This window comes from Cheilinus undulatus, linkage group 19 (assembly GCF_018320785.1).
Source record: "Cheilinus undulatus linkage group 19, ASM1832078v1, whole genome shotgun sequence".
In the NCBI taxonomy this organism is placed as follows: Eukaryota; Metazoa; Chordata; class Actinopteri; order Labriformes; family Labridae; genus Cheilinus; species Cheilinus undulatus.
The window spans coordinates 16793355-16810570 of NC_054883.1; the positions used below are offsets into that span (position 1 = coordinate 16793355).

Here is a 17216-nt window from a genome sequence, read left to right on the forward strand (position 1 = left end):
TGGGTTTCTTGAAAGGCGCTATATAAATTCAAGATATTATTATTATTATTATTATCTTCCTCTCAGCTGTCAACTGAGAGGAGGATCAGGAGTGCCACTTACATTAAATCACATCCATTTCCTGTGAGGAGCGGAGTCAGACAGCTAATCAACATTAACAACGAGAAACAGCTCATTCTGAGCAGGGCTGAAACAGAGTGTGGTTTTTTTAGACATGCAAAAATCCAATACTTAAGTGTTTTTTTCAGCAACAAACTTTACCGGAATGTCTTGTAGACCTCTGGGACCAACATAAACTTGTCTTAAAGGGGTAAATACTTGACCTTTATAGTCTCATTTCACTAAAAAAAACCTCACAGACAGCCCAGTGGAGAGCAAAGTAGGCTCAAATGCTGATGCATATACAGTGGAAAATGATTTTCCAAGACAAAAATGCTGAAATGGTTTGTCAGTTTTCTTGGGCAGGCATCAATTATGTGGTTAACACTTTATATAGCTATATAAATTTTTAAAAATGGTCTATTGTTATGGTGGTTCCTGCTACTGCTTACTTCATTCCTGTCCCATCCCAATAACGTGATCTAATAGTGGAATGACTCATGGGAATCCTGAAAAAAAGTCAGCCTCTGATGGACAGCAACGGACTCACAGCCTTGCCTACTTTGCATATGGAGAGTAGCGAAAACAAGGATGACAGCAGAGGGTGATGATGGTACGCACTGTGAGTCAGATTGTGAGAATATTATAGTTAACAGGATTTTTTTTTTAATTAAAGTTGTTTTTACAATTTTAGGGACACCTGATGCTGCACATTATTGATTTCCAGCTTCATCCTTCAAACAAAAGTTGTGCATTAAATCTTGTTTCAGAACAGATTGGTAAATACCAAAAACCAGGGATCACATCAGTATGGCCCTCATTTATCAAACATCTGTCATTTTGACAGTACAAGGCTGTATTAAAACACTGATAATAGTTTAAAAGTAAATATAAATGCAGCATATTTTAGTCTGGAGAATGATGAATAAGCAGGTTAAGCTAAAATAAAAGCATATCTGTCCAAGTATCTTGTTGTGGACTCTTTTTTCTCCACCCCAGCTTTCACTGATGCTGATGAAATGTGAAACAACTTCATTGGCTTCTATTGATATTTAGACACCCACAGAATGTAAATAAAGATGCTGCTCTTTATTGACCTGCTCCCTCAACAAATCATAGTATTGGTGCTCCACTGATAATACCTTCAACTCATAATGAGCACACTCAGAGTTAATTAAACTGCTTTCTGGAAGAGACCCAATCCAAACATATGGAGCAACAGGGAAGCCTCTTCTCCTCTAGTGAGGGGGAGGAGTTCAGATGTGAGCAGTCTGCTCTGGGCTCACCTTTACCGTCTCAGCACAGAGAACATATTCGTGCAGGGCGGGAACGAGGACCTCAGACAGATGGTGGATATGCTCTTCTGTTTCCTTACTGCACCGCTCCACACAGCTGGCCACACCCTTTAGCTGATCCGCCAGCTCCTCCTCTGACTCTGCCCACTGGGTATAGGTGGGGGTGTACTGTTTAAGCTCATCTAGATACTCTGTGGAAGCACAAACACATATTTAAACATTTTCCAGGACTCTCCCTGTATTCTTAAGGCTATGTGTTTAAGATATTTGTCAGTGCTGGCTTATGCTTAGTAAGAACTCAAAATATTAACTTGGAGACATTTAGAGGCATGCTGAATGCTGTGTATTCATTGATTGCTGTAATGTTCTTCTGTTAGGGTCTGTTGTCAATGTGTATGGAACTTTTGTGTTGTTGTCTTGGTCAGGAACCCTTGTTAAAGGGATTTTTGAATATCAATGTGAACACTTCACTTAAAACAAAAAAGTCAATAAATAAATAATAACTTGAAGTTATAACCTCCTTTAAATCCAAACATCACCATGTTTAGAGATTGAATAGCTGTAAAATATTAAAGGTCGCATATTATGCAAAATACACTTTTTCAGGTTTTTCTAGCAAAAAAGTATGTGCCTCTGGCCTGTCCACAGTGCCCAAGAACCAGCTGACACCTGAGAGGAGGATCAGGAGAGCCACATCCATTAAGCCACATCTATTTCCTGTGAAGGGCGGAGTCAGATAGCCCATTAACATTTAAAGCTACAGATACAGAAACGGCTCGTTCTGAGCAGGGCTGAAACAGAGAGGTTTTAAGACATGCAAAAATCAAATTCTGGAGTGTTTTTCAAGAAACAAACTTTTCATGCATGTTTTGGGGACCTCTGAGACCAATAAAATCTTGTCTTAAAGGGGTAAAATATGTCCCCTTTGAGTTACCTGCAGGATTACTAAAAATATAGCCCCAGTTTAAGTCTTAGCAGTCACAGTCATTGAGAATCTCTGATTACCGTGTAACAGTCACAGTCTTACTCTGATGACCTGATGACCACTCAACAGTCTGCCTAACCTTGTAACAGTCACCAAGTAGGATGGGGCTTAAAAAAGGGACACCTGGTCTTTAAAAACATCCCTGTAATTAGCATCTTCCATGTACCTTTCTGCTCTTTGATGATCCTCTGCGTGACTTTGTCCACAGATCCGATCTTGTTACTGAAATCCTCCACATATTCCTGCATCACAGTGAACTCCTCCGGCCGGCTCCTCAGGCCTCGTACTGAGTTTGCCATCGCCTTCACCGTCTCCCCCATCCTACTCAGAAAACCTGGACCCTGTTTCCTGTGAGATGTCAACTCCTGACAAGATCAAGCAGCAGAGCATTACTTCAACTTCACATCAATGTCAATCAAATAACTTAATGTTCATACTGGTCTAAGTGTATGAAGCATGAGTTATTTCAAGAGACCAATGATAACATACCAGACATTATGGATAATTTGAGATAGGATGCAGCTACATTGCACATAAAAGGAACCTGATTTTCAGTATATCTTTATCTTAAAAAAGCAATAAGAGGGTATACACTTTGACTGCAATCCCAGCCGATGAATAGCAGAAAAAATATACTGGTGACAGGAATTAGAGGGGATCAAAAAAAACATTTTAAATCTGCAGAAACTTTTCAGTAATTACTTTTTGACGATGTTCATCAGTATAGATCCTCAGTTGATGGAAAATGCTTATCTGAACATTTCAAGCTGTACTATTTCATTGATTAACGACAAAATGAAGCCATACAGTCAAAGTAACTTGGAAACACTCTGTGTTCTGTATCACAATGTTTACATTCATTCAGCTTGTCATGAGCAGAAACGTCAGTGACAATAATGTACTTTATATTTTCTTGCCTATGTGTAAGAAAGGGAAAAAAACGGCACCTGTGCTGTGAGAAAGACTTTAAAGTGTGGGCTGTAAGACAGAATGGGATGCTCAGAGATCTTGTTGAGGAAGCGGTGCAGAGCTTTCCTCCTGGTCTCAATGAAGTCGTCATTGAAGCGCTCCACCATGCCTTTCATCACAAACTTCTCCGGCAGGGGCTGAGGACACAGCGTGACATAGAAAGATATTAAAGAGGCCTTTGTTGGGCAACAAAGTACAATGAAGTCAATTCCTACATGTGGTTGCTTTAAAGGAATCCTAGAGAGAGAGAGGAACACTGTAATCAAAACCTCCAGTTAGTGCTTTGGAACATGGCTGACAGTCTCTTTAGGTATGTGTGACTTGTGGTGAATGAGTGGAAACATCCAGAAAGTCGAGATTGGTCCAAGTAGACACAGCTGCAGAATACAGATGAGTTTAAACAGATGATTTTGCGTGTTGATACATACATGGACGATGAGTGTTGGGTGATTTTCTTCCAGTCTGCTTCGGAGCCACAAGAAGTCCTGGTAGCGCCGGCGTACCTCATACTCACTGGAGTCAAACTCACCCCGTGTGGTCTTAAGAGAGAAGTTGAAAATCAGTATCTACACAACAGAAGACTTTATCTCTGGTGTCTGAGATTGGTGAAGCTGATATCTGGTAGAATTTATAGACAGATGTAAACCATATTCTAGAGTCATCACATATTCTTAGCAGAAAAATCATAGTAGTTTAACAACATTAGAATGACAAACTGAAAAAAAAATCCCTAAAAGATAACATACAACTAAAATACAATGTTCTCTGAAATCACTGGAGGCTAATGCCACTACTATTGCCAAGAAATTTTTACAATCCAATTTCGAAAATGCTGAAATATCCCTTTAATGTAATGATACAGGAACTTTATAAAACTTATTTAACAACAGTGTGCTATCAAAACAGTTACTGGTGAAGTGTCTGTGATAGAGGGAAGGCAGGAGGGAAACCAAAATAAAATCCTGCATGTTTGTGTGGAGGTGTCAATATGTTTCAGAGTTTTTTACAGCATAACCACTTCAAAACAATCAGAATGTCTAACCTCTCTTTGTCTCTTTCTCTCTGGCACATTGTTTTCCTTTGGTACTACTAAATGTAAAAATAATGAAGACTATGAAGTTAAAAGCAGGGTATTGAAAATCAAAGGTTTTGACAACCCCTGAGCCTGGCAGTTAGTTTTCGTGCCTGATGTATGGAGACAGATTTCCTCAAAGGAGGCGCCTCAAGTCCGACATTTGACTCCGTCCTTCATGTCATTCCCCACCCTGTTTCCAACTCTAAGAATTGTCCTTATTTAGCCACATCATTTTAGTGCTGCATAATTTGTTTATAATGTGTGATTGCAACTAAACTGGAAAATACTGCAATTGGGTTTGAAATTACAATATAACACATAAATAGCATCATGAGTCTGCTTGCCTTCTTATCAGGTAAAATGCAGAGAATGATGATAGTCTGAAGTGTGTATTTCTCTATTCAAAACATTCAAAACTAAGTAGTATAACAAAATACAAAACCTAAAGATTTTACAGTACTGCCCTAAAAATAACTTTAAGGTGAAATTTTATGCAAAATACACTGTTTTATTCCACCAGACACCCCGCCCCCACCTTTTAGAAAATGTGTGCTAAAACAAGCCATTCTCAGATTTTCCCCTCATGATGTCATGTGGGGACTTAGCCCCATCCCCAGGTTCAGTTGTTTTGCCCTCCTCTTCTGATCCTTCTCTCAGCTGGGGATCAGGAAAGCTACATCCATTAAGCCACATCCATTTCCTGAGTGGGGCAGGATCAGAGGTGGAGTTAGACTGCTCATTAACATTTGGGCTTTTTAGACATGCAAAAATCCAATACTGGACTGTTTTTTCAGCAACAGACTTCACAGGCATGTTTTGGGGACCTCTGAGACCAATATAAACTTGTCTTAAAGGGGTAAAATATGTGACCTTTAATATTTTCCAAAAAATAAACATGTTTTCTTTTTCTGGAAATAAAGTTGCTTTTACACAGTGTAAACCTTCCAAATCCCACTTAATACAAAAATACAAAAATAATTGCTGCCTTTTATGCTATTATGTAAGTGCAAAGCCTATTGGGATTGCAATTAGATTATTTGTGCCGCACTATCTCTTAAACCATTTTTTCCTAATTTGTAGTGGTATTACTGTCTGAAGACATTCTCTAGTCTACAGTGTAACATAGCATAACTTTCATCAGTGCTGGGAAAAGATTCAGTGTCTAAACCAGATGAAAACACACAGTCATCCAGCCAAAGTTCAGTAATAAAATCCTAATTCCCTGTGGCAGCCTTCAACTGCATTGTCAGCAGAGTTGATCTCAGTGAATAGAGGAACAGGGAGTTAGGCCAGGATCTAAAGTGTTTAGCCAGCTTTGCAAATATTAAGCATCTTTTTTTTCCATTTTCCTTCAACCCATTTTCATCCTAGTAAGATCTGCATTCAGTTTATTTTACAACAGAAATTGTTTTTAAAGCCCCTACACTTCATGCTGTCTTCTTCTGCTACCCGTGCAAAAGTGCAGAAAAGAGACCTGTTGCTATAAAGGTTCAGTTTGCATCAATAAATGCTAAACTAACAATTTATAGAGAAAGAAAAAGGTTCAGATAGTGTTACAAGGTGCAAATCAATATTATGCAATCTTAAATCTTCAAAAATTAGATATATTACATTTGCATAATTCATTCTCACTTTTTGACACTCAAATAGTTGTTCTATGAACTGTGCATCAAAGTTGTCAAATCTTGATACTTTACATTGGTCTGATACTACTTGATTTACCAATGCAATTTTTCCCGCTTGGTATACAGTATACGATAAGCAGTCAGGATCACACTTGTAGTGTGGCCGGTCTGTTGGTCAGGACAGATCAAGATTTTCATTGCATAGTCTAACATGGGGCTGTCGTGAACAGCAATAATCATGTAGTCTAACCTGGCATTAAGTGCCTCATTAAAATGCACACAACAGTGTTAGTATAAAAGGCAAACAATCAGACAGCAGAGAAGGGATGGAGCAACAACTTCTAGTCCCAAATGTCTTTTCTTTACATCACAACCGCTGCACAAAAACTGAAATTGAATTCATTTTGCCTTTCAGCACTATTAAGTTTGTCTAATTTTGATGTGTTCAGCACACAAGTGGATCCATCTTGCAAAGCTGATATACCTGTTCCCCATCAGAGAACGACTGGACTAATCAGTGTAATTTGAAGACTATGAGGCTACAGGTATGGTTTAATTGTAATACAAGTCTGTAAACAATGGCAGCCAGCGTAGAGATTAGTGTGGATGCAGCTAGCTGGAGACACAGGCTGAATCCTAATTCTCCCTTTAACCCTGAATCTTAACCCTCAGTTTCAAAATGCGCATTTCCACGAAGTGTGAGGGCTGTCCCAATTATCCTGAGAGTTGAGTTGAGGGGCGAGTTCGAGGGCTTTATCTCCCTCAATGTTGAGATGTTCCTGGAGCTCCCTCATTGAGGGTTATCACTCAAAGAAAGATGGCGGTGAATGCGGGGAAGAAATCAAGCTACAAATGTAAATTTCTTTGTTAACAGAGACCTAAAAATGACAAAAACCACTCCAATATCTTAGTTTAATGTTATTTTATGGATTATTTGCCTTTTTGTGGCATAACATTTACTTTTATTTTTACAATCATAAACCGGTATCTGTGACGTTGCATTCTTCTTCCTCTGAATCAACAGACTACGCAGTTTTGACACATTCCTGCCCTCTACAGTCTGAAATTGTAACTGCTATTAAGGGGTGTCCCATTTTTAAGTCACGAGATGGCTCTTACACTTTCGTTTGAGGGGCGAGTTAACCCCTTAATGCCTGAAAACACCTAGGTCCAAAGGTCCAGAACATCATAATGTCTAACCTGAGTTAGTGTGATATGTGGATCTTGGTGCGATTTCAGGGACTTGTTGCGCTGATAAAATATGAAAATTTGTCTACAGCTCACCCGTTTCTCTGTCTGTAAATCTCTCCTTTAGGGCCCTATGAAATTCATTTTATTTTTTGCCAAATGCCATTTTAATATTTTAGAATTCCGTTTTTTAACCTTTCCACTAAATTTACCATAAAAAAGAGTGCCCTGTTTATGTTAATGTATAAAATGTTCACAAATTAAATAGAGACAACCTTAAATTTATTGAAAAAAGGGCCACAGTTAGCCCATGAGCCACAGTTTAGATAACCCTGATAAAAAATTAACTAGAACCAGTGTAACAGTCAGATATTTCCAACATTTTAAGACACATCCACGTGTATAATCACATCCTAAATGATGTTTATAATGTAAATGAAGAAATCCTTCTGTTCTCTCAAACACAGAGTGATAGTAACTTAATAAGGTCACATTAAAGTTAAATGGTTAAAAGTATACCTGTTACCTAAACTTTTCTTTACTCTCACAGTCTGGAACAGTGCATGCAGTTTGATGCTACATGGTGTTTTTACACCTGACTGTAACTTGTCTCTCCTCATCTTCCTCTATCCTCGCTGCCCGTCTGTCTGCTTCATATTAAACTGCATTAATGCAGACACGTATTGGCTCGTTAAGCAACCAAAGGGAACTACGGTATCCACAGGAGAAATTATTAAGCTAATTGATACTCGAATGTAACATCATTTAGACTGCGGGACTTCAAGTCCATCTGACTCAAGTTTGAAGCCCTCTAGGGGTGAGAAGGTGAGAGGTGTGTCTGTGCCTCGCACAGTCTCTCTCTGTGACTCTCTGATGTGGTGAGGTAAAATAACTGGTAGCATAGATGGGTTTTCTTGAAGGTTCAACATTATGTCGTCCTGTACTGCCCTGTATTGAGCTAATGTTTGCTGTTACTGTTTAGGATGGGGCAGGGTGAGTGTCTGTGAAGGGAAGCACAAGTTGTGCCACACTTTAGTGTCACCCCAGAACACATTCCTCAGATATACACTCCTCTTAATAAAAATCACAGCATTTCAGTCAAATTCATTCAAATTCTTGCAATGTCCACGTTAAATGGTAGATTCTGTTTTTATTGGCCAATTCCGCAATGCTGTCTGCGATTCCACTAACATGGAAACCATAGAGCCCTAGACTCCTTGTCTCAGCTCACTCATCTTTTCATCTACTGTCGTTGTCTTTCTAATGATTGTAGGTCCAGGTCCAGGTCCATATCGGATGGCATCTGGGTCCAGACCTGGACCGCGGTCCACCATTTAGTGACCCCTGGTATATACCATTCCTTGGATAAGTGAAACAGCCCATTTGACATGTCAGGTTATCTTTCTAATGAGTAGGGTGGAAATAAAAAAAAATTAAAATAATCTGTTAACTAGTTGTGTTACCAAATTTAACTGTCTGTTAATGTAAAACCACATTATTTATATAGAAAAGAACACTAAGACCCCCTCACCTTGGTCAGGACTCTGTACATGATGAAAGTTTCAATGGCAGTGACATGACTCTCTGGGTTGTCAACTGTGATGAAGATGTCTTTGGTGTGGGCATCCTGCTGTTCCTCCTCATCCTCCAGTCTGTACTGGTTGACCATGGAGCTGGGAGAGTTGGGCATGGGACTTCCATCTGCCAGAGATGTATTCTGGATCAAATACAGAAAACCATTGTTAGTCTAGTCTACACATATCTTAATAATGAGTTCAGAATAATCTGACAAATTCGGACCAATCAGGACAGACGAAGACAGACTAAGAAATGCCTGTTGTAGAATGTGTGTGATTCTACATATTGGTGGATCTCACTGCTATATAGTATTAAAGTCATACAAGATTTGCACTCCACCGCAGAGAAATGCATATTTCTACAGATTTTATATTTCAAGGAGCATATGTTATTATTCTAGAAGACTGTGACTGCCATGACTTTCAGAAGTTAAGATTTTTAACAGTGATACATCCAGTTTATCTTTACTTCTAATTCTGGAAGCCATCTGGGCCCTGTGGGCGCAGTTTCAAAATGCAAACCTATCCAGATGGTGTGTGGGGTAGGAACTGACTGAGGCTAAATATGCTTAGTAGAAAAAAATGAAATGGATTAATCCCCAATTAGATCAGCCCCTCTCTTACACAGACCATGCTGTACATTTGGATATCAAGACCAAAACTTTTGCTGTTTGCTCTGAAAAAATTACAGCAGGAAGTTTTATCAAAGTTTGCATTTATACTGATATGGCACATGTACTTCTGACACTTTTTCATGATCTCATCTGGGGATGCTCTGATTGCATTTTGACTGCTGACGGGACTCTGATCCCCTATGAGTGAGATCAGCCAGTACTGTTGTATTTTGCTATGTCAGCTGATTTAGCAGTTGGTCAGTCTACTTACCTTTGTAGTGTACTTGGACCTCTTTACTCGGTGTCAACAACATGCTTTTACTTCCTTACAGACCAGGAAAACATCCCAAGGAGCAATGCAACCAGCATCCTATGGAACAATTTCATAAAAATGTTCCTCAACATAAGATTGCAAAGACTTTGACTATCCCATCATCTAAAGTACATAAAAACCTCAAAAGATTCAGAGAATCTAGAAAAATCTCTGTGCACGAGGGATAAGATCAAAAGTCAATTTTGGATGCATGTGATCTTCAGGCCCTCAGGCAACACTGCATTCATTGTCTATCAACAAAGCTCAGTTAAGTTAAAGCTGTATCATGCAAGGAAGGAATCATATGTGAACACGATCTAGAAATGTCTTCACTGGGCCAAAAGCTGATTTAAAATGGACAGAGGCAAAATGGAAAACTGTTCTGTGGTCAGATGAATCAGAATTTGAAATTCTTTTTGGAAACTAAAGAAGCCATGTCCTGAGGACTACAAAGAAGAGGGACCATCCAGCTTGTAAACAGTGCACAGTCACACTTCAAAAGCCTGCATCTCTGATGGTATGGGGCTGCATTAGTGCCTATGGCGTGGGCAGTTCACACATCTGAAAAGGAACTATCAATGCTGAGAAGTAGATAGGAGTTTAGAGCAACATAAGCTCTAACCCAGACAACAAAATCTGGGAACAGCTTATTACAGCACACATTTTCTGAAAATGGAGAAAAAGGTGTGTGTGTGGGTGTGTGTGTGTCGGGGGTCCTTTTTTTATTCTTAGGGGGGTGGTCACAGGCCAGGGGCACATATTTTTGTAAGAAAAGCTTGAGAAAGTGTATTTTGCATAGTATGTGACCTTTAATTTTGATGTACTGATCAAGTATTTCTATGAAAATCAGCTGCCTTCTGATCAATCTGGGCATCTCTAATCCTAAAACCCAAAGCACTCCTTTCCAGTGAGTCATAAAGGATGATAACAGGTGTTTCTTTTTAATCCACAACTTGTCATGTAGTTATATCCTTCTCATTTAAAGGAACAGTCCCTCATCACTGTGAGTCATTCATCAGCAAAGAAAGCCCTATCCTTAGTGAACATATCTCATTCAAATGATCCAGTTTGTGCAGCTCACAGCAGTGAACCATAAGAGAGCTGCCTGCAGCTCTGTGTCATGGAACAACAGCTGAGAAACTGCTGAGGTCAGCAGACCGCCCGGAGGCCTGCTCTCTCTCTTTTCCACACAACAAAACAAGGATGACAAACTTCTCTCCCACTTCAGTCCGATTATTATGTGACCACAGATACGCACCTCTCACTCCGTCAGCTTTAACGGTGTTTAAATGTAAACATGAAAGCAGTTGGTCAACTTTTAACTTCTCCTGGAAACAGCCCATGTTTATTTAAACCAAATTAGATGCAAAGAGGAACCACAATGTCTTTCTCATGAACAAGCTGTTATTGAAGCAGCCTGCTGCACATATGTTAAAAATCACAAACCTGTTGCACTACTTGAGCCAAAAGTAACACAGCAAAGGATAATTGTTACAGAGATTTGTGATAAAGGAGCAACGGATCTGGATCAGGTCAGTAGAGCTGTGGTAAAATTAATGGCTGTGCATCTTCAATGGTGTCTTGATTTGATTCCATTTTGGTGACACTGTCAAGGGTTTCATTCAACATATAATTACAACCCTCTGATATCCTGACTTTTTCTATAATACTGCACTAGACTTCATAGCATCATAGAAAATATGAACTCCCTTATTATTTGTGGTCATGGGGGCTGGAGCCAGCCACAGCTGCCACTGGGCAAAGGCGGGGCACAGCCTGAGCTAGGGATCAAGATTGTTATCAATACCCTTATTGATACCTGTATTGACACCAAAGTTTTTCCGATACCACTATCAGAAATACGTCCGATACTGCTTAAAATGCAGGTGTTGGTACTGGCAAGTACACAAGTTTATGCACCGATCTGATACCTTTTGGGTTAACTTTATATTTTGCTCATTTAGCCTTGCTAAATGTTAGTGCTATGACCCAGAAATCAATTCTTCTTTGCTGAAAAACACTGCAAGCACAAGCTACCGTGTTTAGAGCAGCAAAGAAGAACCAAAAGACCCACTGCAGCAGCACAGAGTGGCGGCTGTGTGACAGTCTTTTTCTGAATGTGACTGTTAAAATGCATTCCAGACTAACATGACAAGAAGTGACACAGTTTATTAAAAGTTAAAAAATGTCTGACCCATAAATCACTGCCTCTTACTTGTTTTTGCTCTTGAAGTTAGCTGTTGTTCCTTCCCATTTACACTATTGATGCCTTTGAATCCTGTGTAGGCAGCATTTTCAGCGAGCCTAGAACTCATGTGACTTTTGGGGACTTTAATGATTAAATCCACACCAGTAAACCAGATATTGAATGTCTTTTAATCCAATTATGATCATTTATTACAACTAGCACGAATGCTAACCATCATATTGTTTACCCTTTGTGAAGGTCTGTCGGCCAATTGTAGGCTGTTCCATAATCATGTCATGCTGCCTGAATAGAGCATAATGGAGAGAGAGAATGAGACTGACAGTATTTCAGGAGTCTGAAATAGTTTTTTTTTGCACTCACAGCTGAAACTAATTTAACCTGCTCTTCCTTTCAGTTATCAATGACTACTTCTCTCTCCCACAGTGAGAGTGAGAGATGATCTGTTACAGTTGTAAAGTAGACCATGCTTTTCATGGAAGCAAGACTGTAATGTGCAGGCATTCTAAGATAGGTACATTCTACTTCTTCCTTTTAAGAATATTTTTTGTCATTTATTTATCTCTACAGTTTAAAGTTAAAGCCACACACTGATATTTTATCTCATACACATTTCAGGTTTTTTCTAATAACCTAACTGCCGTAGGTGCCATCAGCCTGGCATTCAGCACCAGTGTGAGAAATCTAGGAGTTCTATCTGATCAGGATATGTCCTTCAACACCCACATAAAGAAAGCCTCAAAGACAGCTGTCGCAACATTGCTAAAATCAGGCACATCTTGTCTCACAGCGATGCAGAAAAACTTGTCCATGCTTTTGTTACCTCTATGTAAGACTACTGTAGCTCTCTTTTATCAGACTCAGAGAGAACCAAAGCATGCACAGTCTACCCACTGTCTTGCTGTGAGGTAACCATTTCACCACCATGCAGCCCTGCTGAAGAAATCCACGCCACTATAAATGTCATGACATTGTAAACCAATATAACACTGGTATCAGGACAAACCTTGTATCTCCATGTTTTTACTTATTTTTTCCATAAATCAGTGCTATTGGTCGCCCTTTACATCTGTTCATAGGTTTAACAAATGAAAAGTATCAAATAGGAGCAAACTATGATCAGCCTGTGATAAAATTAATTGCAAATAGCATTTTTCAAATTCCCTTAAATGTGGTGACTTAAGAGACAGGAGGTTCTGGCCAAACACCAGCGATAAATGAATTATTAGAAGCCCAGATATTATGTCATCACACAAGAAGCGATTATGTTCTGTCACCATTGGACAGGAGAAGAAAGAAAATGCTTATTATTTGTTTTAAGCTAATATTTACTGAATACCAAAAGAATAGCACTCTCAAATTCTCATTGGCATTACACTAACATGGATCACGCCATTACACACCATAAAGACAATGTTGTCTACACAAATGAGGGTCTAGGAGATTGGTGTTTGAGGTCACATATTATGCTAATCCTTTAGAATTAACACTCTTCAGATACACTAAACAAAATAGGGCATATTACAGCTTTTCGTACTAAACGGTTTTGCCTGAGGCTTCATTTGTCAAAAGCTATGTGTCAATGTGAGATTGAACTAATCTGACACTCTTTTAACTGGCTGCAGGACATGCTCACACTGGCAGAACAATAGGGAGGGTAGTTCTGTGATACATAAATGTGTAATCATTAACTCAGTGTTGAGCTTCATGAGCACAAGTATTGGTTGGTTCTCAAACCACTGAATTAATGTTTTCAATAAAGCCTCTTAATTGCAACTGTAGTTTAAAGTATAAAATCTGTCAAGATAATCTTTGGAACCATCTTATTAGTGGGCCTTTGCTGACTTTGGTCACAGGGGGAATCTAACAAAAAATTGGCCCAGTTATGTTGAGGTGTGTCCCCTGGATGACTGGCTCTACCCCTGAGCTACATTTGCTTATAGGCCAAACTAGAGAACACTTCTCCCACACTTTTGTTTATTCTGATACTGGTGCTAAATCAACACTTTTTAAAAGGTGAAAATTTATACCTTTAAGAGAAAAATGTGTTTTAAAAGTCATCAGCTGAATAAAAGCTTTCTCATCAAAGTAAATGAGTCAGTAATTAGACGCCAGTAGAACACAAGTAAAGGAAATAGGTTCAACTTCTTTTCATAAATTATTTTGTGCCATAAACCTGATATTGAGCAAGATGGCCGTAAATTAACCATATTATCAAGTTGTAAGTTAACAAGAAGCCAAACTTGAAAAGGTGGTTGGATAACCCAAGTTTACAGAAATGTATCTTCTGAGTCCTGAAGATAATGATAATATGATGATTCTGGGGAGGGCTGCACTGTGGCGCAGGGGTTAATGCTGTTGCCTCACAGCAAAAACAGGCTGCAGGATCCCAGTTAGGGCCTTTCTGTGTGGAGTTTGTATGTTCTCCCTGTGCTCCTCCAAAAACATGCCCATTAGGTTAAATGGTGACTCTTAGGCCCCTTCCACACAGAGACTAATTCAGGAGTACACACATAAGTTTTTTGTCGTATCGGCGTTCCATCCACACAGAAATGGCATTTTGTGAGGCTGTAAATGCTACTTTTTGAAACCGGGTCTCAGAGTGAACAAATCTGCATACGCCCACTGTTTCATCTCCTTGTGGACAGCCAACCGCATCTTTCTTGAAACGATTTCGTCATACATAGCATAGCCCACTTAAGCTGCATGCGCAGGTCCAGCCAGAACAACAATGATTGATTACAGGGTTGTGTTCGTGCTTTTTATGCATGCAACCTTATGCTTTCTTTTACATGCATTCCTGTAGCAGTGTTACTGTGCCACCTACAGGCTTGGCATATATACTACAATGTTTTCAGTGGTTCTGTGCTTACCCAGACATTTCCTGAAAACATACAGAAAAGTTTTCAAAACAAATCGGAAATATATCGTTTTCATGTCCATGTGGGCAAAGCCTAAATTGCCCATAGGTGTGAGTGTGCCTGCTTGTCTGTATCTATATGGCAGCCCTGTGATTGACTGGCAACCAGTCCTAATCTCTTCCGCCATAACTGCACCAGCCTCTTGTTGCTGCTTGCTTACAACTCGACCACGCCTGAAAGTACTGCCCCTCGTCACTGATTGGTCCCGTCACTTTCTAGCCGGGCCCAAACGGTTCAGACGGGAGCTTTGCAAGATGGATTCACCAGTGAGAAACACGGGAACAGGCGGTTCCATCTGCTTTGCAAGGTTACCTATTTATTTGGTGCTCAACTGAAGTACTTTAGCAAGAAAAACAAATTCATTTGCTATTAAAGGCAGCTAGATGTATGCTTACTTTACTCATAATGGGTCCTGGGGGGCTTAACTTTTCTTTGATAGGAGTAGGGGGGCCTAAGAATAAAAAAGATTGGGAATCACTGCTTTACTCTACAGAAAGAGGACTTACTGCCCAACACATGCAGACTTCCTTGCATGTATTGATTGCAGCAAACTGCATGCAGAAATGTCACAATTTAAAGCAGCTTTGATTGTAGGAAGTGTCCTCCGCAAATGACTACGGGTCTGGTGGCTCTTTGCATTACACATAAGGAATATCTTTATTCGGTTTCTACGTTAGCTGTTTATCAAATCTACCGATCCAACTATCAGTAGGTAGGATCTACCGAACTAGGCCGTAGTGAAATGACAAGATAAGTTAAGGGTCCTTCACGACTTGTTGTGACAACTTTTAAATACTGCAGCGTGTAAAAGGAGAGGGAGTTTGGTGTGAGTCTTTCTGTAAAATAAACTTAACGTAGACAGGATAGTAGGGTCCTAAGGTCAACCCATCAGCTGATCCAGGAAATCTGGTTCTTCGTGTCAGTCTGCGGTTCACCACAGACCGTCACAAGATCCTGCACTGACTGCAGGACCCTTATCAACCATCTAGGCCTATTCTCCCATTAGTGAGACTTTGAAGGAGGGTTTTACTACCTGTGGCAAATCCACGTAGCAAGAGAGGCGATGGAAAAGTTTAAGGCAGTCTGCGAGGCTCCCGCCTTGTTTACAGGATTTTAAAAGGGTTTTTGTACCTTACTGAACACCTCCAGGTCTTCGTCCTCGTCCAGGTCCAACATGTGTCCCGAAAAGTCCGCGGGGACCGTCTGTCCACTCATGACTCTGTCAAACTTTTTAAATGAACTAAGTTCATGAGACAGACCTGAGGTAAACTTCCACAACTTCACAGCAGCAGGGATGTGCCGCGCGAGCGTACAGGAGTAGCACTTCCTGTCAGCTTTCAAAATAAAAGCAGCGTAGTATCAGCCTGACCAACAACTGTTTGCTTGGATTTTTACCAGGAGTAGAACAAGTACAAGAACATTACTCTCAATTAAAAGTGCGTTTCCTTGACAAATATTTACCTAAGTAGAAGTAAATGTTCTGGTTTGTTTACTGGAGTAAAAGTAAAAAGCAATTCATCTAAAGTTTAGTTAAAGTAGTAATACTGAGAAGGATACTTAGCTTACTCTTTTAGCTTTATTCAGGTGCTTGCAAAAAAAGAGAGAACATACTTGTGAACCTTTAAAATAAAGTGCAGTTTTTCAAATTACAGATGTAGTGTGATCACTGCACATGGCATCTAAACCAAACATCATGTAATGGTCATTAACCATTACCCATTAACAGATTCATAGAGTGTGATGAAGCTGCCATTTACATTATAATACAAACTCAATACAGAACTGCATAACTTAAACCTTGGTGACTGTAGACATGCCAGTAAATGACTTTTGTTGTTTTTGAAAAGAAAACAACTCAATGCTGTTCTTTATTCTTCTTTTAACAAAGAAATGTCGTCAAGTTCTGATAAAACTGGCGCTTTAGCAGCATCCACATTAATGTCTTCCGCCATTACTCCACCGGCCTCTTGTTGCTGCTTCCTTACGTCACGACTCCTCCGTGCTGAAGTACTGCCCATCACTGATTGGTCCTGTCACTTTCTAACCAGGCCCAAACGGTTCAGACGGGAGCTTTGCAAGATAAATTTGCCAGTGAGAAACATGGAAATGGGCGTATCCATCCGCTTTGCAAGGTTAGGATCTGAGCCCATATGTAGTTCAACACACATCAACATGTGCATTTGAACAGTAATCTTTATAATGTAGGCTACAAAACCAGTCTCAATGAAACTGTTTAATAACTGTCACTGATATCAATATAACAGCAGTCCTGGCTGTTGTTGGGATAATGGACTGCAAAGAGTTTGTTCTGGAAGAAGGGAGTGGTTCAAATACAATGACACTTTTATT

General features: G+C 39.7%; 1 protein-coding gene across 1 annotated transcript in view; it reads right to left on the minus strand.

Annotated features, from left to right (window-relative positions):
• snx7 (sorting nexin 7) overlaps positions 1-16164 on the minus strand; it is a 63818-nt gene extending 47654 nt beyond the window's left edge. The window contains exons 1-6 of the mRNA XM_041814272.1: positions 15999-16164; positions 8768-8953; positions 3777-3887; positions 3327-3485; positions 2546-2744; positions 1386-1585 (exon numbers count right to left, since the gene is read on the minus strand). Coding sequence (XP_041670206.1) covers positions 1386-1585; positions 2546-2744; positions 3327-3485; positions 3777-3887; positions 8768-8953; positions 15999-16082 — 939 coding nt within the window. The 5' untranslated portion in view covers positions 16083-16164. The remainder of the gene's footprint in view (positions 1-1385; positions 1586-2545; positions 2745-3326; positions 3486-3776; positions 3888-8767; positions 8954-15998) is intronic.
• Positions 16165-17216: the final 1052 nt, after the last annotated feature.